The sequence below is a fragment of the Pezoporus wallicus genome, unplaced genomic scaffold (genome assembly GCF_028554395.1).
Source record: "Pezoporus wallicus isolate ANWC-B61680 ecotype Strahan unplaced genomic scaffold, APGP_CSIRO_Pwel_v1 contig_593, whole genome shotgun sequence".
Taxonomy (NCBI): domain Eukaryota; kingdom Metazoa; phylum Chordata; class Aves; order Psittaciformes; family Psittacidae; genus Pezoporus; species Pezoporus wallicus.
Window position 1 is genome coordinate 3908352 of NW_026642342.1, and position 26523 is coordinate 3934874.

The window sequence follows — 26523 nt, forward strand, 5'->3', positions numbered from 1 at the left end:
GTACTATATTGTGCATGTGTAAAATGCAAAACAAATAGCGGCCTTCCAGTATCTGAAGGGGGCCTATAGGGATGCTGGAGAGGGACTCTTCATTAGGGACTGTAGTGACAGGACAAGGGGCAACCGGTTAAAACTTAAACAGGGGAAGTTTAGATTGGATATAAGGAGGAAATTCTTTCCTGTTAGGGTGGTGAGACACTGGAATGGGTTGCCCAGGGAGGTTGTGAATGCTCCATCCCTGGCAGTGTTCAAGGCCAGGTTGGACTAAGCCTTGGGTGAGATGGTTTAGTGTGAGGTGTCCCTGCCCATGGCAGGGGGGTTGGAACTAGTTAATCTTAAGGTGCTTTCCAACCCTAATTATTCTATGATTCTATGATCATACTTGTGTGCTCATTTTGTCCAATTGTACTTCTATTTTTCTGCCTGCCAACTTCCTCATAGGTATACAATAATGTTTTGTTTAGAACAGTCCATGCTGAGAATGTTTTTATGCAGAAAAAGATACTGTAGGTTTTTTAAATCACCTCTCTTTAAAAATTATGCTAATAGATGCTGAGCATGTATTAAACATCGTTTCTCTCAGAGAAAAATAAAATATTAGTTGCTCAAGATATAAAGACACTCCCAAAAACACATCCAATAAGACAAAAGAGCCTAAATTACTTCAACTACAAACTAATCTTGCAATCCAACCAGACAAGGATGAAAGAGTTTGACAAAATAAATATATTTCACCCTTTGGCATCTGGGTCTTCTGATGTTTAATTAAAAAAAAAAGCCTAAAGGCTACGCTCTTCTCTGGATGTTAGCTCGTTGCTGAGATGCCAAAGGGACAGGCACCTTCCAAAATACATCTCCCCAACAGGAATGTAAAAATAATTTTAATTTAAAGTATAACAACCCAAACAAAAATCATTAAACTGCACCTGAAATACTTCATTGGAAGACAAAACTGTGCTTTGCCTCCCAGAAATGCATTAGTGGAAAATTTCTCGGTGCAAAACATTAGACATGTTCTTTCTTGTAACACAACAAAGATGAATTCAGTATTTTGGGAAGCAACAACAGCTCAGCACACAGCATTAGCACAGTAGTAAAAAAAAAAACAAAACTAAAATTAATAAAAAAACAGATCCTGAAAGTAATATGTAGTTTTAATAAATGTGTGAGATACATTAATTTGATGTCACAAATTAGGCCAGTGTATCTCTGAATGCACTGCAGCTGAAGTCTACCCAGAAGAAGCTGTCCCATTAACTCCTGAGAATCTGGTGACCACGAAAAAGTTCACTGACTCATCTCAAACCCCAGCACCATTCCAGCCACATGCTGTAAAACATGTCAAAACACATCTATCAATACTGTAGGTTTTGTAACCAGCTGTAACTGGTCATGTTACAGCTGCTATCTGAGTCCCTGAAGAACTCCAGAATGCTCACAATTATACAGCACGTCAGCAAGCAGTACTGCCTCTATCCTGCTAAGGAACCTTCCTTTTGCAGCAAGAGTGCTCCTAGCTGCCTGTTAAACCAGTTCTTCCCTGCAAATCACCTGGTTCACAGAGATTCCTAGAGACGTGCACTGTATACTTCATATGCAGCTTAAACAAAGTGCTCAGATGCTGCATAGAAAAGGAATAAGCATCCATAACCCAATAAAACCCACACAAAAGTTAATCTTAAGTATACATACATATATATATACGTATGTATAATCAAAGCTCATTCTCTGTTCTGTAGCTTAATATATTACCATACAGAGAAGTCTTTAGATACTTAGCAAATCTAATGATCCACAAAATTTACAAAATTGCCTCTGGGGAAAACACACAAAACTATATATACTTTCTTATGATTATTAATTATTAGATGCAATTTACTTCCTAGATAAGTAGACATTTGAGTCCTTCAGGTCTCTAAAATTGCAATTTCTCTCTTTTTCTTTTCAAACCATACAGGCTGTGTTTTTTAAGCCATGGGATGTATTTTTATCTGTAGTAGGAAATTGCAAAAACTAAATGAGAAGGACATAAATGAGCAGGTCATTCTGATTTGTCTGCATGCAGCACATCTCCAAGTCTCCTGGTCAGTTACAGGATGTGATGGATACTTTACTAGTATGAATGCTATTTGGGTAGCCCATACCAGTGAGCAGTAGGAAAGACCTCAACCTTGTCAAACTCTTTGCTAGAGAAAGTTTTGTTCAATATTTCTCTTTCCTCCCATATTCCTTCAGGCTTTCCCCGATTTTATTTTCAGCCAGCTGCTCCTTCATGTATACATCCATTTTGACCAGCCATTAAAACCCATGGTTATGCTCAGTGCAAACTGTATCTTAAGCTGAAAAGAATGTCATATATATACTTTAGTATATCAGATCATGCTGTCACGTCAACTCCCCCAGAAGATTTTCACAGATACTTAACAAAGAAATAAGCCTGCAAGACTCTGAGCAAAATCCTGAGGGAAGATGCAGAAACAAATGGCCTCTAATGGTTTGCTCTACTCAGTCTGAACGGAAAGACAAGAACTATTAAAAAGGGATTGCTATTCACTCCTACATTATATTGACAGGAAAAATAATTAAATAACACTAACACACACCTCAGCAAAACATTTATCAATATATTTCTTGATTCTATACACAGAAACTCCTTTACTAAAGCAAAAAAAAAATGCTAGTTTGGTCTAATCCATCTTGAAGAAGATAATCACAATAAGGAGATATGTCATGTCAGTCATCTCCTCCCTTCTCATCAGAAAACTAAGTACAGGGGTCTTGTTTAGTGCTGGATATTTATTTTTGGTAGACCTTTTTCTGTGGTTTACAGCCAAGATAAATTCTTGTTCTTAACAATGATACTGACAGGCAGTTAGCAGTGGACCACCAGAGATGCAGCTAGATTCACAGGTAACTGCCCCCACTGCTGAAATGGAGAAATAAATTGCTGAATACCAGATTTTCAGCATGAGGCTGCATCTTGCAGAGGTTATCTTTTCTTATCCATGAAATTGGATATTGTCTATACTGGGCTGAACAAGACAGACAAAAGTCACTCAAGACTACCAACAACTTGCCTGGAGAGTTCATAAAACGAGACACACAATTCAAACTCTCAGTTAGACAGTAGTTTTATCTATAACAACTACATGCTTGGCAAAGCATTACATGCACGTTAGGCTATCCCAGCACTTGAATTCGGACCAGACTTCGCTTTTGGCTGGGCATATGGTTAACAGTGGCACAGAAATGGAAATCAGAGTTAGACTTCCATATCACAGAGCACACTGTGTCAGAATTTGCTGAAATACCTCACAGTCTAATATACCTTATTCTTAAGTTAAAAGGAAATTTAAACTGCCAATATTCCACTATCCCCTAATTTTTTAATACGAAGATGAGATGCAATCATGACCATTGCTACACAAACATCTGACAATCATTTCACTTCTTATTAATCAAATACATATACACCAATGACAAGACCTGGTTAAAAGATTCCACAATCCAATTTCAACAAAATATGAAGCACACAGTAGCTCATTTCCCACTATGTCTAATTAAACAAATCTAACTTCAATGCTGTACATGTTCTTGCACAGATTGTTTTTAAAAAGCTATATTTGAGGCCATGAGCCAGTTATTCCCTTCACCTGTTTTTATTTTCTTTTTAATAATCTGCATAAAATCTACACTACAGGGTTGCTTCACAAACCAAGTATGGACCAGACATCAACCAGAAATACAAACACCCCTTTTTAAACCTATCTGAACTTTGAACCCCCAGACTGAAAAGCAGCTTTGCACAAGCTACTATATTGCATACACATTCAGAACTAGGGTTTTCTAAGCTTTAATCCATGTTTATAAAGAAATCAGCTAGTTAAGAAGTCAGAACATGCCCAGTGACGTTCTTCACAGATCACATTTTGAGTTTAATCTGCAATGAATCTTGAATATAAGGCTTCTAGTTTTCTATTCTTACCAAGTTTATCCTTGTGATATGAAATACACTTTCACACTTTATGAGATTAAAGTTCCAACGTTTATAGTAGCAAAAGCGTTTGGGGTAAAACTAGTTTTAAAAACACTAAGCTGTGAATCTATCACATTTAGACACTTCATACCATTAAAAAAAATAAGTAGACAGCAAACATACACTGTATTATTCCAACAGCTGCGAAAGAAAATTTTTAGTCTTATTAAAATGCATTAAAAATGTTTTTATTAAAAATATTAAAGGCTTATACAATTTAGAAGTTGGATTGCATCATCCTTCTCAAGAAAACAAAGCCTTAATTTATGCTTATGAATATACCCATGAATTTGTCATTTAAGTCAATAGTGCAAATCATATCCTTAATATTAAACACATGCATATTTTCATGACATGCCTTACACAAGAAATAAAATGTTTTATGATTGTCATTCCATATGCCTATTCTAGGCAAAAAGTGACACCAATCTAATCATTTCTCAAATACTTTTAAGCAGAATCATGTTAGTCTACAGTAAAATGCAAACTGTAGACCAAATTTTTCCTGGCTGTCTAGGTGCAAATGCATTTACAGGTTCATTCTCTTAATGGCTTGTATCTGCAGATTAAGCCAAAGAAATGTTATGTAAAACCTCTCTCCCCTGAAACTTACAGATGAACTCAGGAGGGTTTCTACAACTGGAATATGCAGGCTGAAGTCACAGTGCCCAGCATACAGAAAAGACAGTCACGTATTTTTTGGATTTCCAATTTGTTCTTGCACACTTTCCACAAACGTTTCTTTTTGTACAGTTTCTGCATGTATTTCTCTGGACAGCTTCATTTCCCAGGAATTTCTCTGCCTCAACATCCACTAATCAGTTTTCTTTCTACCCTTCCTTTTAATTCAGCACAAAGCAAATATTGAGGAGGGAACTATTAAAGTCAAAACTTTTAATCAAACTTCAAAGAGAAACAAATGAAACAGCCATGAACAACTTATTGCTTTTAGGGTACTTCAGCTAGAAACGATCCTCCATCAGTAAGTTTTACCAGCAGCCAGCAAGAGATATTTTAATCCAGTATTCTCACATTGTTTTGTTTAAAGCATCCTTCCACTTGCAGTACTTCTCAAACTTAAATAATCTTTTCATTCAGTTTTAAGCTGTATTAGTAAAAGTTGAATTTGGCTCTAACAAGCACAAAAAGAAAAGCACAACACATCAATTTGACTATGCTATGCCTACCACATTCATTATTGTTTACTAAAAAAGACAAAACCAGAAAGAGACAAATCAGAACATGAATTTGAAAAGTTTGTGCTAAAACACTGGGAGCCCAAAATCACAGACCATGATTCAGATTGTGAAAATAATTGTATTTATTGCTTATATCAAACTCCATCAGTATTTAGACAATGTAGGTGCTGGTTGATGATTCACAGCAATTGCTTGCTTTCCTAAACTAGTACCATAACTAGCACCATAACATGCAACAAGGTAGCAGCAGCATATTATACCTCCTAAAGACAAACTAATCTGAGCAGCGAATTTCTTTTTCTCCTTTTAAAAACAAAGCACCACAAAAATCAAAACCAAAAAAACAAACCACACAGCAAACAGCACACACATAGCCCAGTTAAAATTTGAATGCTATCTCTGACAGTGACTATCTCTCCAGCAAAAAGAGCACAATGGTGCTAGGATTTCCAGAGATTTATATGCCACTGTTCTTGAAAAACTCAGTGCAGTAATATATGCTTGAAATAACTGATTTTTTGCAAGTGCTGCTCTCTGGATAGCATCTTCCATCTCCCAAGGCAATATGCAATCTGATGAACAATGTTACTTAGAAAATGCATAGGAGATGGCAAGTGTTTACTGAAGACATTCATGTTTTTAAAAAGTTATCTCCACCAAGCTGAAGCAGGACTGAGAATGCATATGATAACAAAATGCAAATGAGAAAGCTCATTTAATTTGAAAACTGGCAAAGTGTATGTATGGAGCATGTTCTTATGCAACATCTTTTTTATTATTATTTACTGATTTAAAAAATTCAAATTGTCCGAAGGAATTCTATAAACAGTCTTCTGCAAAACTATCTCCAATAAAGGTACCTAAACATAACAAACATCTTCTGCATTTCTACTGGTTTTCAAAAATACAATGGGGACCAAGACTTTTATTCAGTAAGAATACCCTACCTCCTCAAAGAACTGTAAATGCACGGGGTGGGGAGGGAGCAGAAACATATTTTAAGCACTGTTTACATATGGCTCTTATAAATCTATTTAATTCAATGACTCTGGTGATTTGAATGGTACTTAGTCTTCAATAAAACCTAATTTTAAAGTATCATTGTATATAAAGGTACGTATATACTTCTTTCAGACTTAAACAGCAAGTAAAACTGCCAGTATACTCAAATGGTTCTCAAAGCTGAATTTCTTAGCCTTCTAGGAGTTTACATGAGACAGCGATGTTTAAAGATCTAGACCTGTAAGAGCTATTTTGCAAGCACACGTAACCACTGCAACATATACCATTGATTGGGAAGAAATCACAACAGTCCCCTCGGACTGTTGTCATCCTTTTCTGCATTATTTAATCGACATTCTTGATGTTTTCCACTCTGACCGTATTAATTTTCAGAGTTAAAGGGCGCTTTTTTTTTCTTTTTTCTTTTATGCCTTCAGCCAACAACACACAGAACAATTTAGAAGCATCATGAAGAAATTTTTTTTGCTACAGGCAACTAAATGACAATACGTGTTCCAAAACATGTCAAAGGTACGTGAGTAAGGAAGGTGTGGTCTGCTTCAGCTAGTTACAACATTCAGACTTTCAGAGCCAAGGCAGCTGTAATGCTAGTGGCACAACCAGCATTCCTACTTTTTGAAAAGTGCTTGGCTCTGCCAGGCTGTAATGTGGTGTACAGAGCTGCCATTCTGTTTAATGTTTGACTCCAACTATTCTCAGGTGTTCACATCTAGAAATATTTAATAATCCACAGCTGAATTTTATTCTACATATCTGCATAACAAATCTTCAGTAATTAAACTATACAAGAAACAAAGGACAGAAATGTAATTACTGCAAAAAATTACACTAAAATCATCACAGTTACACTGAAAACCATGGAGTATTTTATACAGAAATACAATAGGTCTCCAGAGAAAATGTTCCCCCACTTGAGTACACAGCCTGTACACAAGCATTTAATTTTCTCAAGGGCTGCTGTTACCATGATTCCACAAAAGCGTCTATTACAAACTAACAAAAAGAATAAAATCACTTTGAAATTCTACCTAAAACTGCAATTGCTTTATTTTGGCCTTTTAGAAGAGCAACTTCTGCTCAATACAGCTAAGCACTTAACACCACTACAGTTAAGAGGGTTGAGAGTACCAACAACTTTGCAGATAAGAACTGAAGCTTTATGAGCAACTGTCGGCTTTTCGTCATTAGTTATTTCTTTTAAATAAAAAGCCTGGTTGTTCAAGTTCACTGATTAAAAAATGAATAAATAAGAGTTCAACCAGCTGACCTTACCTTTGAAATCACAACCAGTACAGTCGCTTTAGACCTTCACAATTTTAGCAACACAGTTCTCAGCATTTCACAGATTACAATAGCATTCACAATGTAACTTGCTAAAGTCAATTAAAGCTTTCTCACTCTTTTTACTTAATGTTTAACTTGTAAAAAGCCATGACACAAACCTGGGTCCACGTGCCTAGAATTTCTTCTAATTCCATTTGCTCGTTTCTGCAGAACAAAAACACAAATGGAGGATAATGAATAAACATGTTTTCATGTAGGCACACTGCACTCCTGACATTCCCACAGTCTGCTAGGCAGAGCTGGTTTTCTTATTTCCCCCCAAACACCACCACAATTATCTTTATCTTGTAGAAAGATCATCCTTTGAAAAATATTCTTTATAATGTAGGTTTTTCATATATGCAATTTTTTCTGATGCTAGACTCAAATGATTCTTAGTCCATAGAAGGTCTGCTCATAGAACCATGTCTTTTGATATCAAGAACAAAATTATTTTTAATCATTTACGGATAGGATAGAGGAAAAATACAGAGCTTAGCACTACCTGCCCCAGGTAATGTCCACAAACACTTAAGTATTAAAGCAATGTAAGCTGCTCTGATAAGGTCAAAACTTTCACTCTTCCTACTTTGTACTTCAGGTAGCTAAAACTTCCTATGGCATTCTTAACTTTTTCTGGGCAAGTACTTAAAGTAACTCCTTTGGATAAACCAAAACTGTGTGAAATCAGAAACTCTCCTACAAGACTGAGACTTTCTTTTTTAATGTATTATATACTCCAAGTCACTTAGTATGGATCCCTGAAAATTTAAATGTGAAATAACACATCTCTGTGAACTACTGATCTGGTTTTGCAAACTTGTTTTAACTGGTAGCTTGCATGAAGATTCATGCATTTATTTTTTAATCAAGCCATGCAGAGAAAAGCATGTTGCATAACAAAGGGAACAATTAGGTTGCTCTGATTTACTTGCAGTTGATATAAGCCGATGCAGGACACACACCGAGGCAAGCCAGAAAGCAGTAACCTGAGGCACAACCAAACGCTGTAGCAAGCTGGCAAAATCAAAAGCTTGGTACAAAAGCAGCTTTCAAACTCCCAAGTCTCTGGACACACTCTCCCTGTCCCCCACAATCCTAATTTAAGAAAGGATGTAACTTTTTTCATCTGAAGTGGAAAGAAGAAAAATATAAAACTGCCACTACAATGAAGGTAGTATTGGTGAATAAAAACAAAAGGCTCATTTGTATCCTAGATATTTAATTTTATATGTAGGCTGTATTGCTGATAAGGATTGGTGTAGTGGTGAGTAACCACAGAATTGCATAGGAGAAGGAAAGGGGCAGGCATAGGAAAAGCACTCATGAAGGAAGATACAAAAATGTTTAATTGAAATGGAAAAAATAATATACTAATTCTGTGACAACATAAATCATATGCACCAAAGGACCAGATAGAAATAACTCTCACGCTGTATGAAAATATGCTAAATACCCTCAAATGTTACTGCAGTAGCAGCAGATTTAAGTGCATTACTAGTATGAAAACTAAATAGGCAGAGATAGAGCCAAATCTACACTCAGGTTTCCTTCTGCACAGAGAGAATTAAAGCAGGCATTTATACAAGTCTTGGCAAAAATGGAAACAATCCCGATGTTTTAGATCAACTCAATAGTCAATTGCAAATCAATAGGTCTAGAAAGGAAGCCATTTTTTTCCTCACAAAAAAAAAAATTTACAAATCAAGCTCGGGGGCTGGAAGCCAAGGAGGAAGCCAGATTAAATACAACCAGTATATATATTCTTTTCTTCCAGCCACAGTATGCTCACCACAGTTAGCTTTAGTAAGTCTGGCAACCTCTTCCACAAGAGTAAGTAAGCAATCTGTTTATGGATCCCAGCTCTGCCCATCAGCTGCAGTACTGCTGAGAGTTAGGCTGTAGCTTCTGTATTTTAGAGTGCCCTAAGAACTCTAAAATAGCAGGTATTTCTAGGCACAAGCATGAAAGGACAGGTAGCACCAGGTAGGACACACAGCTAAGGGAGCCATGAGGAGAGCAGGCAGGCAGCAGCACCTTGGGCACGGTCTGTGGTGCCCGTGCAGCCCTCTGTTGACCCAGAGCTCCTCCTGAGCCACCTCACCCTTCCCCTGGAGGCCTGTGGCCAAGGAGCTTGCCAGAGGGTGCCAGGGGTCACAGTGACACCAAAACAGCTCAAGCATCACCGAGCACAGATGTGGTCAGCCCTGCCCACGAATCCCCCTGCACCAGTCATGTCGGCAATAACATCCTTCCGATTCCATCACCTGTTTTTAGTGATAGCATCAAATACAGAAGCTTATGGAGAGAAGTAACATACACACTCATATGTTGTTCGTAAGCAGCATGTCATTTAAGTAAACAGCTTATTACCATGAACTACTGATCTAAAATAGACACTGGAAACTATCATATGTTACTTTTGAAGCGCAGCCTCTCCTTTATCAGAGGCGGCAGACAAAACCCAGCTGCCATGCCCTTCTGTACTACAGTGGAAAGGCACCAGAGGAGAAAACATCCCAGGGTAGCTTACAGCCTTTTTGGCCTGACTGTAAGGTACACTATGTGCACCATGGTAGCTTCTCTGTACAGTGCCCATTTTACCATTCTCTCCAGATTCTAGAAACTCCATAATCACTCAATGGATAGCTTTAAAACAACTAAAGTCTTTTTAGATGAAGAGGCAAACACTGCCCTGCTGATATTCCATCACCCCGCAGTCTGGCATGGCAAAGATTGGCACACTAGTATTCCAGCAGGACTCACTAGTATTTAAAAAGGAAAATGAGAGGCTACTTTTAACTCTACTACCACATTTGGTCTAGGAACAGTACATATCTAGATACCAGTGTATGTTTTTTACCTGTAACTTTAAAAAAACACCTCATCTCTACCCCTTCCAGTGCTCTCAGCACTAAGCCATACCAACCGAAAACTGACTCGCACTTTGAACAGAATACATTTTTATTTCATTATGAATCCACTGGTTTTTAGACAATTTCTATTTGCCACCACCCTAAAGAAATCTGTTGTTGAACACAAAAGAAAAACATACCTGCTTCAACAGCACATGCACAATATAAATGAGTTCTTATGTCACTGACAAAATGAACATTATATGCAAAGGGAAAAAAAAAATCCTTACCTCGTGTTTCAGGTTCCCGTGTTCTGAAACATAAGTGAAAATTGGCATTATTGGTGACTGTAAATCGTGCGCTGTTTATCTAGCAATCTCAGTGCGTGTCGTGCTGAGTTACAGAAACACTACTGCCTTCTTAACGCTACCTGATACCTGCAGCCGCCCCGGCCGCCCGGGGCTGTTGTGCAAACCCTGCTGTGCCCTGCTCTGCTCTCCTCCCCGCCCATCGGTCCTGTGCTGAGCTGGCCAGGAAGGCTCCTTGCTGCCAGCTAATGCTGCACTTTCCAGAAGCGGCACAGCAATCCGAACTTCACGAATTTCTACAACTTTTCCAAAGTACTTTTTAAATACTGACTTGTTGGGAATTCAAAACCTATCGCTGTTCACTGCAAGTTGAGCTCACACCTACTCTTGAATCTCTTCACAGCATGCCAACGTAGATCAAGATAACAAGTATACCTTTAGCCTCAAAATTTTCTACATTTTTTAAGAGCAGTTCAGCATTGCATTAGTATACCACAAACTCTGAAGCCATTGGTGTTACATCTGCCTCTTTCGCTTGAATTCGCTTGTACTATTTAAAAACAAGGGGAAAATTATACAGTCCTGTGGGCAATCAGGACTCCATCAAGACAATAGCACTTTTGCACACATACACCACTACACATCACAAAAGACGCAAAATGAGTATTTTGTCCATTTTTCTTTGAATGTCTAATCTGGTAATAGTATTTGGGTGTACACTAGACTTGGTTCTGTGCCTTTTCAAAGCAAACACAGCTGTATTTACCTGTGTGCGCTCCAGCACTTGTGCATGCTGCTGAGGCAAAGCACAAACTGCACACGCCTAGTCTGTACATCATCAGATTTGAAAACTTTTACTGTAATATCTTATAAGCAGTAAACCATATTTAGAGTAAATGAAGTAAAATGCTTTAACTACAAGTAGATTTTGTTCTACTTCAAAAATAGATAAATAAGTAAATAAATAAATAATAAAAACTGCATCAAAGTGTGGGGAAAAAAAAAACCCTGGCTTTTAGAATTTTATGCAAAGATGATAAGGCATGCCAAGACCGAGCACGCTAGCTGAGGACTCTGGGCTGGTCTGGGGAAGCACAGCCTGTTTACCACGGGCAGAGCTCTCTTCTCACGTACGCTTTCAATCACCGTTGCCTCTCTCATACAGTGCGCCAAAGACACATCATCATGTCATCCACAGAAAACACTTTTATGATCACAACCTTTCCAAAGGTATTAATTAGCATTTGTATAGTGAGCAAAGAAGAAAAATAAGCCAGCCCCAAAGGAGGAGATGCAGTACACTACTGAGGCTTCTTAAGGAGCCTGAGGGAATTAATTGCCTAAATGCTGCTCACATTCAATATAATTTTGATATTTACTTTGGCAATTTGACATGGCTTCCAGAATTTTTGCCAAAATCTGAATAAAAGCACCTCTCTGAATGTTTCTTCTCAGCATTATAAATGACTAGACACGAAGGGAAATCATTTACGGAAGTATTTGAAGGGGGGCAAACCTTCAAATCTGTGGGGTTTTCTGTTGGGTCTGGGTTTCTTGTTCCCTTACTTGTGCTTTTTTTTTTTTTTTAATGGCCTATATTTAGTGCAGCAGATCTCTTATCCAAAAAATTAAAAGGAAGTGTCATTCCATCCTCCAGTGGGAAGAAATGAATCTGATTTGTTGATTGAAGCATCCCAAAACTTTTCATAATAAATAATTAGGAAACTAATGGATTAGTTCACAATAATTGGATTTAATAAATCACTACACAGGCAGCTAATAAAAATACCTGCTAACTTGCATAATATAAAATTCATTAAAAGGGGGGAGGGGGGTGGGAAAAAGCCCCAAACTTTGGTAACTGATGGACCAAAATGTCATTTGTGATTTTGCTATTAACAAATGCATCAGAAACGGGAAAAATACACATTAGCTCTGTTTGCACATGAAAGTCTATTAAAAAAGTAAAACTTAGGCTTATATTGTTATTTCATTACAGTTTAAATATTCCTGTATTTCAGGATATTCCTTACTGAATTATGTGAATTGCTTCTTCAGGAGAGATCTTCTTTTCAAATCTTGTACAAGAGGAAAAAAAACCAAACCTTATTTCTATTTTTAGGGAAAAAATGGATGTCTGAGGATATCCACCAACAAATATTTTACACATGACAATTTTAATTCAAGTTCCTGCTCATCACCAATGCGCCAGTGAAATCATTGAGTTCTCAGTTCTGACAGCAAGCTACTTTTACTGCCACAGTTCAGCAAAATTTTTATGGTTTTTGTTTATTCACTGAGGCCATAATACCATTGGGTCACATTTGGATAATTATATTTTACTATAAAAGCAACAGGAGCAACAGCTGGCCTCAATAAGTGAGGGAACACAGATCGGAAAATGGGAATAAGGTGCTCCTCAGGGATGCAACAGAGCAGCTGGATTTACATGCTAACTAAATGGAGAGTAAATAAAAAGAATCTGTAGTGAACTACTCACCTTCCTATCTTAAAAGAAAATTCAAAATATTTAAAATGCAGGAACTATAAAGCAAGCCACTTTGAAGGAGCTGTGGGACTACCTGCTCTTTCACAGTCATTTAGCCAGTTATTGCATAATCAGAACAAAAGCAAATCATGACATAGAAGTACCATAGTGTAGGACTCTGCAAAAAATATCAAGCCCCCAAAGTGACTTTCGTTCAGGTTGAGCAAGGATGGTGAGTTACGCAACATAGCACAACCTTTGTTGAGGTTAAATAAAAAGTGTCATAACTCCAATGAATATTCCGGGATTTGAACTTTTACTTGATGACGTGATAGGCTTGAAGGAGAGCCAGCAATTTTGCAACTATTGATCTAGCCAGCAAAAAGGTAAACAGTGAAAGCTGCTGGTTTCGTTTCATCTGTCAAAAATACATGCTTTTTATAAATAATCTCTAATGTGCTGTAGCAAGCAATTATTACATAAACAGCATGAACTATATTATTGGGCAACATTATCATATGAAACAATATCAGTATTATCATATGAAAGCAAATCTAAATTTGACCCATTCATATGATAGCATTTACTTTCAAGTTCATCACACAGTTGAAGAGATTTCTTTTCCACCCAAGGAAATGTAGCACTTTTTCAAATAGAATTATCCAAAGGAGAAAAGAACCATGCATAAGGGAAGTAAAAATTACTATTAAAATGCCCAGTTAATGTTTTTCTAACCCATTTACTCCCCAATGAGAGATGCTTCTAACATTCCCTGGGAACAGCAATATAAAGAAGAAAATTTTGTGGGTTTGGCATGTGTCCTGGGTTCAGCAGTAGCAGTCATGTTTCTCCTCCTTGGTAGCTGGTGCAGTGCTGTGTTTTGACTTTCAGCTCGGGAACAGAGCTGATAGCGATGTTTTGGTTTGGCCAAGGACTTTGTGAGCCTCATGCTCTGCCAGGGAGGAGGGGAAGCCAGGAGGAAGCAGAGACAGGACACCTGACCCAAACTGACCAAAGAGGTATTCCATACCACAGCACGTCATGCCCAGGATGTAACTGGGAGTTAGCCGGAAGGGCTGGGGGTCTGCAGGGTTGGAGGAGGTATCGGTCGGTGCTTGGTCGGGCTGAGGGGGGCGAGTTATCGGTCGGCTGGCGCTGAGGTGTTGTATTCTCTTCCCTTGTTATTTCCTTTATCATTATTATCATTGGTGGTAGCAGTAGTGATTTGTGTTATACCTTAGTTACTAAACTGTTCTTATCTCAACCCGTGGGAGTTGCATTCTTTTCGATTCTCCTCTCCGTCCCTCCGGGAGTAGGGGGAGGGCAAGAAAGGGGGGGAAGTGAGTGAACGAATTACCTGACTGGGTTTAAAATATTCAAAATATTTTCAGATTCTAGACCCATTACTGGAGGCTCAACTAATTGAAATATTCAGTAGTCTGTGGAAACAGTAAACATTTGCCTGAAAATACTTAATATAATTGGACAGACTTGGAAAAATTACAGTCCAACAATAGAAATCAACTGTTAATTCTGCTGATTTAAACTATAAAGCAGACTACAGTTCTGTAGTAAGTTCTGGACAGACTGATACTATTTTATCAATCCTGAGGACCTCTGCAAAAATTGTAAGAGCCACAGAATAAACTGTACAATGAAAGTGGGAATTACGGGACAGACAGCTTCTCGCTTTGTCTACTAAAAACATGTCTTAGTCATGCTTATTGAGCTATTTCCATATGTAAACCCTTCCATCTAGAGGAAGGGCGCCACCAGATAAGTAAAAAAGTGCTGTGCCTGGAAATAAGGCATAGGAATGCAGCTGAGATGCCAGAAGAGGTAGAAAGGGAAGAAGAGACCTCCACATCAGCCACCAAAGAAAAGAACACCATATATGTCCTCACAAATGGAGCTGTCAGAAAATACATGCATAAATTTTATAGCCCTTGTGAATAAGGGTTTCATAAGGCCTTGTGTTTAAGGCTGCACAGACTTCTTTAGAATACTAGCAGAAAAGAGAGGGCATGGAGGATTTCAAGTCAAAGAAAAATTAAGTGATAGGACATAAAAGTAAAATATGTGAAGATGCAGAAAACTACTTGAGCATGTACAGGGCAGCATTTCAGGGGAAAAATAGTTAAATCATTAATGACAGAAATAAGCTCAGAAAATTTCAACCAGCTCTGCTGATTTACAGTGACAATAACCAAAACATCAAGAGATAAATACAGATACTGTCTTCTATTTATTAATTCAACTGATTAATTCTGCATCTATTATCACTGTAACTTCTACAGTCTGTTTAACTGTCCTTCTTTGAAGCAAAACATCTGAAAAGCTGACATATGTTTGTGTATAAGGCATAGCATGACAACACGGCAATTTATCTTCAGATTTTGTCAATGTTTCTCTCATAAGTGTATCATCTAAATCTGACACTTGTTAAATTTGTCATTCTAAAACTTTCATCTGTCTCTGGATGTCTTTTGAATTTTCACAAACTGACTCAGAATGAAAGCAAAAGAGATTTAATCCACTCAGGGAGGTTCTAAGCATCATTTCAGAAAGGCTAGCAAAACTGTCTCCTCAGTGGTCTAAAAAGAAAACAAAATCTTAAACTACAAAGCCAGAAGATGTTGAGAAAAATGAAAATGCCTTTATGAAACCTAATGGTATATTCTCATTGCAGTGTTTTGAATTTTGATCACCTCTTTTCAAATAGACTTCTAGAAACAGATCTACAATACGCAAAAGAAAATTGAGGTAGAGAAAAAGTTCCAATTATGAAAACACAATGGAAAAAGAGTTAAGACTAGTCAGTTCACAGAGTATAGTAATCTGAAGTCATGAGAAGTTATAAAATAATCTATCATATAGAAGCAGCCAGTCAAGACCTCCCATTGACTCTTCTCACAAAAAGCCACAAAGCCACACATTAAACTAAAAAGGTCAAACATAACCAGGGTGAGATATGCAACCTGTGAAAACAAACACCAAAAAACAAAAGGCAAACAAAAAAATTTACAGAACTCATTGTTCCAAAACTCCTGAAACACAGTCAGGTCTTTCTATCAACAAAAATTGGGAAGCTATGCAAAACCATTAACAAGATGTAAAAACTCTTAGAACTCCAAAAAGGCAAAAAGAAAACTTAATAGGTTTAAGAAAGTAGTATCATATCTGGGCATTGACTACCACATGGAGAATTTACTCTTTCCTGTGAAGCGTCTGGAATCAATCATTGCCAGAATGACAGAACAGCAGATTACACAAACCACACATCTATCATAGTGTGTGCATATATATATATATATATATATATATATATATATATATATTCCATATTTGTGGCTGTAACTAATACCACATGACTGGGGAATAATGATGTCCAGTTTTCTAAAAGGATTATTGTATTTTATGTCCACTCTACCCTGTGAAAAAGGCTATAACAGTCCCCTAGAAACAAAAGAAATACATAGCAATACAATAAATGTCCCAGGCATTTTGCTACTGTAGAAGCATTCTGGCTATGCTCCACAGCAGCTTAGATGCACTCTCAGGCCACCTTTGCTAATTTCACATGGGAGCACCACTAGAAAAAAATGAATTTATCATAAATTAATTTCTCTAAAGATTTAAAAAGGAAAAAAAAAATCAAAATTAACTCTATTTTAAAATTTTGTGCATGCAGAGCATATTATTTCCACAAAATGCAGTGAAAATTTTAAATTTTACACAATTTGTGTTGGAAGACACCGTAAAGATCATGCAGTTCCAACTCCCTGACATGAGCAAGGACACCTTCAAACATAGCTCCAGAAAACTATTCATACACAGGTTGCAAAGCCAGTATTTAAAAGAATCTGAATTGTCCCATCCCCCTCTGGACCATATGGGGAAGCAGGAACTGGTAATGCTTCTCCTCCTCAAACCTCTCCTTACCCAGTGCACATTATGAATGGGCAGCACTGCTCAATCACTACTATTTCTTTCTTTGAAAAGACAAAGATGGAATAAAGACAAGAAAAATGGAAAACAGTAGAGAAAAACCTCAAGATTTCCCTTCCTACTCTAAATAAGGAGTTATTACTTAACAATGTAGGGCCAAAGTCCCTCACCACGTGGAAAAAGGACACATTTTCAGCAAAGTGGGCAGAAATATTTAACCCTTCCATACTCCACTCACAGAGCCAGGGGGAGAATAGCAAGAATTGTAATTCAGAGTTTGCTCCTGCAGCTGTGATCTGCTCTCAGAGCAGGCTGTAAGGAAGCCATAGCCTAGCATCTCCTGTCATTCTCCCTTATGAGCAGGTGGAAGATACACACATCTTTGATCTTGTACTAGAGCTACAGAAAACTGGGAGCCTTTGCATAGAAATAAAATAGACTGAAAAGAGAAAGAGAAGTTTGAAGAGATTGTAGAGAGCAGAGAACACCTGGACTTAAGCCCACCATGCAAGACAAAACAGTATCTTAACAATCCAGTTACTTCCAATTTCACTAAAGAAAGGTACAGTACATTATAATTTTACAAAAATCAGGGCAACGATTTAAAGTAAAATTAAAAATAACACTCAGCACATTTGAAGCTAGAAAATGATAATTTATTCTATTTATGAAGAAAAAAAAGTTATTTAGTTTTGGGGGTTCTTTTTGTTGTTGTCGGAGGGATGGACATGACTGTATTGGGGTTTTTTCTCCCCTCTAATAAATCCACAACATTACTTAGACATATATGCAGGAAAACTGCAAGAAATCAGACTTTGTGTTATCTAGGCATTTACGGTCAATTCTTACTTGGCACCATATGTGTCCACTGATCTTTACAAAGGAATAGAAATACAAGCTCCTGCCTGCTGGGGTGCCTGCTAGACAATTAAAATAAAAACTACAAAAGCAATTAAAATAAAAGGTACACAAAAAAAAAAAAAAAAAAAAAGAAGTAGGGGTGGTTTACACCAGGGAAGATAGTCCTCTTGTGAAGAAGACTGCTTTTCCACTCTATCAATTCAAATGTAATTGCTCTAAAATATTCAAATTTTAATAAAATTTTAAATATTTTATTTAGGCTATCTGTAGGGGGTTATATGAAAAACCTGTGTTTTCAATGAAAAATACTGTGATTGCTTATACAGTTTTCACATCTGCAAAATATTATTTGTCCAAGTTCTGCACGTATGAGTAAGCTAAGGGCTATGAGAACCATGCAAGCCCATGCACCAAAGACGAGATAAAGTGTGCCAATATCTTTATAGGTAGTTGAGAATAGTCATTGGTTAACGAAGGTCACAGGTGAGATGGCCGAGTGTTGACGCATAAGGCTGTAAGCATTTTTACAGAGATTTGATTCCTCTTCTTAACTCTGTAGTGAAGTTCAAGTTTAGTTGCAAGCTCATTGATATGCACTGAGAGAGTATCAGTCTGGTAGGCAGAAGCCTGTTGGTTTAGGCATCTAGCCCTTAAGTAGAGTTTTGTGAGACTGAGCCCATCTGTCTAGATCAGATCCTACCTTAATTAAAGCATCTGGATTGCATTCAGGAGATGCAGGTTATTATCCTGTGGATCTTAGCAGAAAAATAGGAGTGCTTAACTCTTGTTTAAGGCTTTGAAGGAATTTGGTTTCGGTTATTCAAAGTTTCTGTGTGGTGGTAAAGTTTGTAGGAGAGTGCGGTACGAGATAGAGAAGTGAGGATGGCAATTAGGGTGTTAGTTGACTTGTTAATATGTCATTGTTTTATTTGGTTTGAGGAGTTGGGTGGGAGCATAATTGTTGAGCAGTATGTGAGATGGAGGTAAAAGAATAATTCTAAAGCATGGAGATTATTGTGGCTGTTGTGGTTATTTCTTGCTGAGTGAGTTCTTGAATGATAAGCCGTTTGGGCAGACTTGGGGTAGCATGAATAATCACCAATACAGGAAAGCAACTGAGAAACCAAAGTTCACAGACTGCACCAGAAAGTCAGTACCTGCCATCCTGATGATTTCATGAAAGAATGAGGCAAGCAAATAGCACAGTGAGCTAAAAGGCAAGAAGTCAGGAAGTAACACAAACAGGGACAAAGACATGAACAAGCTTAAACATTTTGAAAGGACCAAAGAGCTAGAAGCAAAACTCTTGAAGCACCATCTTACTGAAGAGCAGTGAAGAAAGCCATGATGTAATTCAAGCAGTGGGAGAGAGATTATCTCTGCAACAACATTTTGCAAAGACTGTAGATAGTAATGTCAAAAATAAAATAACCCAATAGAGGAGGTTGCAGTAGCTTATGTGAGATATGCAAGAAACTTCACAAACTATTATGAAATAATTCTGGAAAGGATTGTACAGATTTTATAGAAGTCAGAAGGACAACTAATTGGAAACTTTGCCAACATATACAGCTATGCTTTCCAGAAATCTTCATGCCTTACAGCTTTTTGCTTTCAAACATATTCAAACAATAGGAATTTAACTGTATTAATGGGGAGGGAAATTCAGGGGTGGGAAGGTATATCTTTGTCTGTTGTGGTCCTCCCCCATCAGCACCAAATCATCTCTAGAAAGATTAGTTAAGAACTCAGACAGAGGGAAGAGTCAAAAAGCACTATGGTTATGTGACTTAGCTGGCTGAAGCATCACAAACTTATTGCCACCAATTGAACAGGAAATAGAAGAGTTTAAAAATGATCCTTAGATGTGGGAAGTAAAGAGCCATCAATCACCTTTTTGTGAGTATTGTGAGTGGACAGAAACCATGGAAACCAAAGAGATGAAAGAGGAAGCTGAGGCACCACAAATGAACAGCTTAGGAGCTGAGAGGAAAATACAAAAATTGACATAGAAAGGGAGAACCACAAGGATGATAAATGATGTGCCATACAGTAGGCGTTACATATGAACAGTCTATGATTAAAATGAGAGCAATTCCTTGCTGTATAGGACATTGACAAAGAAATTGGGTTTGACCTATAGCAGTTATGTCCTGCTTTTGAACATTTCAATTTAGTAGCAATAAAAATCCCTATGAATTCTAAATGCAACTCTAATTGTGCTTATGAATGGTAGTTCCACAAGTGTGTATGTTACAATAAACACAAATTAGAGGTAAATTAAACCTTAATTATATCTAGCAAGTTTTATGTCCTAATTAAAAATGGTATTCTAACAATAAAAATGACTTACCACCTGAATTAGCTCTGCCACAATTGTCTAATCTTCCTAAACATTCTTTGTGTGCTCCAGCTCCACACTTAGAACATAAATAGCCTTGATAAAATGTTCCCCTGTAAAATAAAATTAGATAGGGATACTTTAGAGTGACATTCCACACATTAAGGAAATAAGAGACATGGCAGACGGTATTAGAAGTCATTTGCTGTTCTGCATAATAAAAGTCCTTAAAGACTCAAGAAAAAATGACAAGTGACAAGCAGCTCATCTGCTTTTCGTCTGTACTAGCCATTTAAAAATCAAAACCAGACAGTTCTTCTGGACTACTTGTAGAATAACAATATCTATTTCAATTTAGCCCAAAGCAACTTCGGCTAAGTATGTCTAGTACACCTGAAATTGCACCTTTACGTATCTATCCTACTATAGATCTACAGTTCATTTCATTTCAATGGAAATTTGCCTAAATGCCATGAAAAGTATGATCCATTTCAAGAGATTTGTGAGTTTGAACATATATTAAATCATTAAGGAGTTTATAGGCTATACTGCAAATATTCTTAACTTTAAATCTGCTCATAAAAAAAGCAGGGGGATAGGAAAAAAGCTGCTAAATAAGGAGTCACTTTCCTTATTCTAAGTGTTCTCCAATTCCCCCAATGAACTGGAATCAGAATTTGAGTCTGAGGAAATAGATTTGTTTTCAGATTTGCGCATGGGGTTTTCTCTCAGGTATGATTCACTGAACAGCTAACAGAGAACCTGGTTTTTTACATGCACCTCTGAGCAATTCTATGAGTTCCATCAGTTGATCTATCTGCTTACTATTCACACTAGATTTCTCTGTCTCCAAGATTATCCTGACCAGTTTGGAGTGATTATGCATTCTAGTCTAACACGACACCTCCATCTTCAAAGGAAAATCGGAACAAGACTGAACATAATAGACCTAAAATGTACAACAACTGCTATTTACTACAGTAGAAAGTATAACACCATCTTCCATTTTTATCTTTTTCCTTAATGCTACCCAGGAACACAAGATTCTTTAGATGATAACTCATAACAACATAATTATGTTCTATAGGACATGAGAGTGTCCTTCACTACAGAAGCTTCCAAGACAAGGATTTTATCTCTACATAAAGATTAGATACTAACATTCACATTTATTTTGTTTTCCTCACAATATTTACACATTAGTTCATGTTTGAAGCTTAAAACAACAATCTTTTAAAAAGTGATTTAGGCATTTTCTGAGGCTAAGTCCAACAGGCTTTCAATACAGCTTAGATATCCAGAAACATGTCTATATAACACAAGGCAGCACTTTGGGATACCCAAGCTATCTTCAAGCAACTGGCATGCCTATGTAGAACAATTCATTCCGTCGCCTGTACTGAAAGGAAGACAGCTGTTTCTCAGCGAGAGCTGTTAGTGAAGTATCAGAGACACAGTGACTCAAATACACTGCTTCAAATTCAGAAATTATCCCTGCCAACAGAGAAATCCTACAACTCAAAAATCTTACCTCAGAAGCATCTGACAGACTTTGCAAGACGTCACACGGCTGAAGGTATGCATTTTGAACTCATGAAAGCTTGTATCTGCATAGTCTGGCCGTATATTTGACCTAAAATAAAAATTGCCAATCTGCTTTAAACCAATGAAATATAGAACACAACACAGCATTCACAGCAGGAAAACTGAATCTGGGAACAACTGGCCTTATTTATATTTTAATGTTTTTCACAGAGTTAAAACAAACATAGATTTTATCACACAGCTTGAAAGAAAAATCTAAATTATGATACTGTGCAGACCTGGTCTTTAAAATACACCCCGTGACTACCTTAGCTGTCACAATAATTAGAAAACAACACATCAAAACAAACATCATCTGTTTTTTATTGCTGTTCAAGTAATTAGGATCATTTTATAGACATTAAGAACACTCTTCATTCTCAAATATTTTGTATGTGGATGTACAAGGAAGAGCAGCTCATACTGAGAAACACCTCATTTGAAGACACGAGCAGAAAATTCAGAACAGTTAAATTACAGTTATGCAGTAATACAGCGAACAACACAAGTGATTTCAAAAGCAACTAGAAAATACTTACCGGTTTGGCTAGTCTTTCTTAAATGCATTGCCCAATGCCTACAGCTGTTGCTACACACATATAAATAAAATAGAAGAGCACTATTCACACTGCTAAGATACCATCCACACCATTGGCAAGCTTATTTCCAACGATCAAATATATATACAAAGCACTGGCCCATTACCGTACTGTTTATCCTCCCTACTGATCCCTTTTAAAAGCAGGACTGTAATTTAAAAATGACCCACTCATTATTTTGTTGCACTGGTGACTGTTTGCAAGTAGTCCCTTCAATTTTTCCTGTCATCTTCACCATTTCCTGGACTGGGGTGGGGGGTTCAATTGTTTTTTGTTGTTGTTCAATAATGTCTTCAAACTAGCTTCACACTTTCAAAACCAGTAACATTAAAATGCTAGGTGCATTATTCAATGTTAAATTAAACTATCAGATCAGAAAAAACAATATTCATGAATTTTTAAAATATTTATATAGGATTCCATAAATTTCTGGTATTTTTCTAGCAAAAGCATAGGAATATACGATACACAGGAATTAGAGCAGGAAAAATTCCTGAGGGTAAGAATTCAAGAATCTACGACGCTCAAAGGAAAGACCAATCACAATTTTTTCCAACACACAAAACTACAAATTTACACATTAGAGATACTTAATAGATAAATTTCATTTATGTGTGTTATAAATAACTTCTAGACTAAAACACAGACCAGCCCCAAATCGCAATGAAACATAAACATTGGTAACCACGCAATCATGAGTCTCTCCAGGACTGAATGAAAATGCTTATGGAAAAAATACCCCGTTCAAACGAATGTATTTAAGCACCTAGTGTCAGAAAGGTGAGTCTTCTAATCCACCAGCTGAAAATCAATGTGCTGAAAATGAAACTGTACTCAAAAAGCAAATGGGATTTCACTTTTATGCTTGAGAATAACCTTACACTCGGTACTCTTTTAACTACATCATTTGTGTCTCTCCTTCAGCTGTGATATGCAAGATGTCAGTATCAAAACTCCTGCTAACTAAAATGAGCATAGATACTACCATTACAGCAAGAAGGTACAGGTATCCAGAGAAACTATAATCTCAAGAAAGTAAAGAATGTTTTAAACCAGGAGAAAAATGTATTATACATTTTGGGGCTGTTAACTCTTCAGAGCAAAGCCTGTATTTTGCAACATGTTTGTCAAGGGACTGCTAAAATCTCTTAGGCTGCATAATTAACTATGGACAATCCTAAAAACTCCCTGGAACAAATTACAGTACTTACATTCCCATTTAGTTGACCATTTGGTTCAGACCAGGAGAGCTTGCAAAACCATGTCAAAAAAGTCAGCCTAATGTGCAGAGTCTCATCAGATCTTAATTCATATCAAACTAATCCTAACCACCTGAACAATTTTCAAGAATCAAAGAAAAAAATCCATTCATTTAATTAAAACAGGATCAATCTTCAAAAATAAGCATAATGGATGAAAAAAATTGACAACTGCATACAGACAGTTGTTTAAAACAAGCATATTGCTATATAACTTCCTTTCATATATAAAAATTCTCTTCCATTCTTCTCTAAGGCTATCTTCCACAAAGACTTAAAATATACCTCCTATTAGCAGGACAAAGATTATACACTGTGTTCATTCTTCTTTACATTAAAAGTGATATTTGAGTTTCTTTATATTTAATAAAGCTATTCAGTTTCATTTTACAGTACTTAATAGAAAAAAGTATTCTTGAGAGGAAAAAAAGCATAGTGCTAAAATGGCAAAGAATGAAGCTGTGCTTCACAAAAGAGCTGTCACAAGACCTTCCACTTTTCAACGTAAGTTGTTTTATTGCACCTAAAGGCTAAACTATTGGATTACATTGTCCTAAACAAGACAGAAGATTTATCCAGATAAACAGACTTACAACTTCAGCTCTCTACTGTATGCTAAAATTTGGATACATGCATCCTAATTGCATAAGTAGAGGAATACAAAACTGAAAACATGTAAGATAAGCTTTGGAATCAGTCCCCACAGTATTGTTATAAAAATTCACACATTCTGAAGCAACTTCTGTCGCTAACATTAGGAAAAACTAATTGAAGACTTAAACTGCATCCCTTCCCCACCACAGGTGAACAATCACCAATCAAGCCCTCACAGGCCCCTCAGCCTTCATTCCACAACAATTTTTTCTGCTATGGGGTGCACAAGGCTCACTGTAACTGAAATGTTTTATCTATTTCTGCTGTCAAACAATCTTGATGAATGGCTGGAGCAGGAAGATGCACATAATCTGAGCTAAATAATGACAGAGAACACGTTCATTTCATGGTAAAACTCTTATTTTTACAAGCAGTGTGGGGAGTCAAAAGTAGTTTCCCTTCCTCTCTTCTACTTTTTTCCTCAGGCTGTTTTAACTCCTACACTCTACCAGAGACAAAATGTCAGGATACAGGAACAGAGTGAATCTGTAATTAGAAATTTTTTTCCAATTTTCTCCTCAATTCAGCAGCTGAGTTTTTGCAAGGGGCAGCCATGAGTGCCCTCTTCTGCACAGTGCTATATCCCCATAGCTTGGTTTACTCCAGTCACTACAGCAATGTCCTTGGGCTGCCCCTGAGCCTTTTGAGTAAAGCTTTCCCTTTCCAAGTTACTTATAGAATATTAGTCACACTGGGACCAATTCACTGGCACACCACCAACCCAGACACATACAGATGCTTGTCCTGCGAATCTCCATCATTTGTACACGCAATTCTCGTCTCCGCATCAGTCATTGGATCCACCATTCAAGGAACAGAATAACCATTTTCTTCAGTCAATCCTGCATCTCTGAACACATCTTTTGTCTGTAAAGATTGCAGAGTCCAGCATAGAAAAAGTTATCCAAATATCTTACTTGATTGCCCTTGATATCATCAGACTTCAGAGCACTCCACTTTTGCTGACCTTGTGCACATGAAATATACCCCTTTTACAAATGCTTCTCCACATTTGACTCTTACTTCTAAGAAGAATAAATTGATCATAGACCAGCTCTGCCTTCAGCTACCCACATAATGCAACACCTTCATAAACGGTGCCAGAAAGCGTCATGCTATCAAGTCTCCCACAAGCTTTTTCAGTCTGAATTTATTCTAGTAATAATCTTCATCTAGATTAATGGCACAGTTGACCCGAGAGTAATGCTATAGATTGCCCAAAATTATCTTGTCAGACAAGACATCCAGGTGCTTATTCCCACACCTATAGAATAGGGAATAAACTCTCTCTACTATCCTACCTGAAAATAGCAAAATAATTGTGTAGATAAATAAAAATGAAACTGTTTAAGCTAGTTTCCTAACACTCCTATAGCAGTTGGAATAACTTGGTTAATTCTTAACTTTCAGGGCACAAATATGTCACAATCAAAATACTAATACTCAAGTAAAACAAACCAGTGAACCCTGGCAATCTTGACATATCCAGTGTAAGTTCTGTACATCATCTTACAAAATTGAGCTTTAATCATCTTGGGTCTAAATAATTTCCAGGATGCATACTGCAATGACAAGTGAACATCGTTAATATCAAGCAGCTTAGATGGGATGTGATACTATCATTTCCTTAATCAAAACCATATTCTGATGGGAAAACAAAGATTAGAATGTGTCTGTATAGCAACGGCATACAACAGGCATTTCATTACCTTATAGCAACAATTTAATTTTTTATCAACATTCTTACATTCATGTTTGTTTCCAAGAAAAACTATATAGGGTACCTTTCAGAAGAGGTTGGGCAAAACAAATTAATCGTGATTTCTTCAGCGGGCCAGACACAAATACAATTTCTTGTACTGTCAATTTAAACTTCCTTTACAAAGCTATGGCTTCCAAAAATAAAATGAACCAGGAAAACTACTAAACTTTCATCCCCAAAACTCTATGCTAACTCTCTACTAAATAGGTTATTATTACAGATAATGTGACCCAAGGAAATAAATAACAGGCTAAGAGACAGGTTTTAGCTCTCTAGCTCCTCT

At 37.0% G+C, this 26523-nt stretch overlaps 1 protein-coding gene across 3 annotated transcripts in view; it reads right to left on the reverse strand.

The window, feature by feature from the left end:
• Positions 1-26523, reverse strand: part of VAV3 (vav guanine nucleotide exchange factor 3) — a 157456-nt gene that overhangs the window by 40975 nt on the left and 89958 nt on the right. For 2 of the 3 annotated variants that reach the window (XM_057429112.1, XM_057429110.1), the window contains exons 16-19: positions 21914-22015; positions 20395-20495; positions 10727-10749; positions 7701-7746 (exon numbers count right to left, since the gene is read on the reverse strand). In XM_057429112.1, coding sequence (XP_057285095.1) covers positions 7701-7746; positions 10727-10749; positions 20395-20495; positions 21914-22015 — 272 coding nt within the window. The remainder of the gene's footprint in view (positions 1-7700; positions 7747-10726; positions 10750-20394; positions 20496-21913; positions 22016-26523) is intronic. The other variant, XM_057429111.1, reaches the window with a different exon arrangement.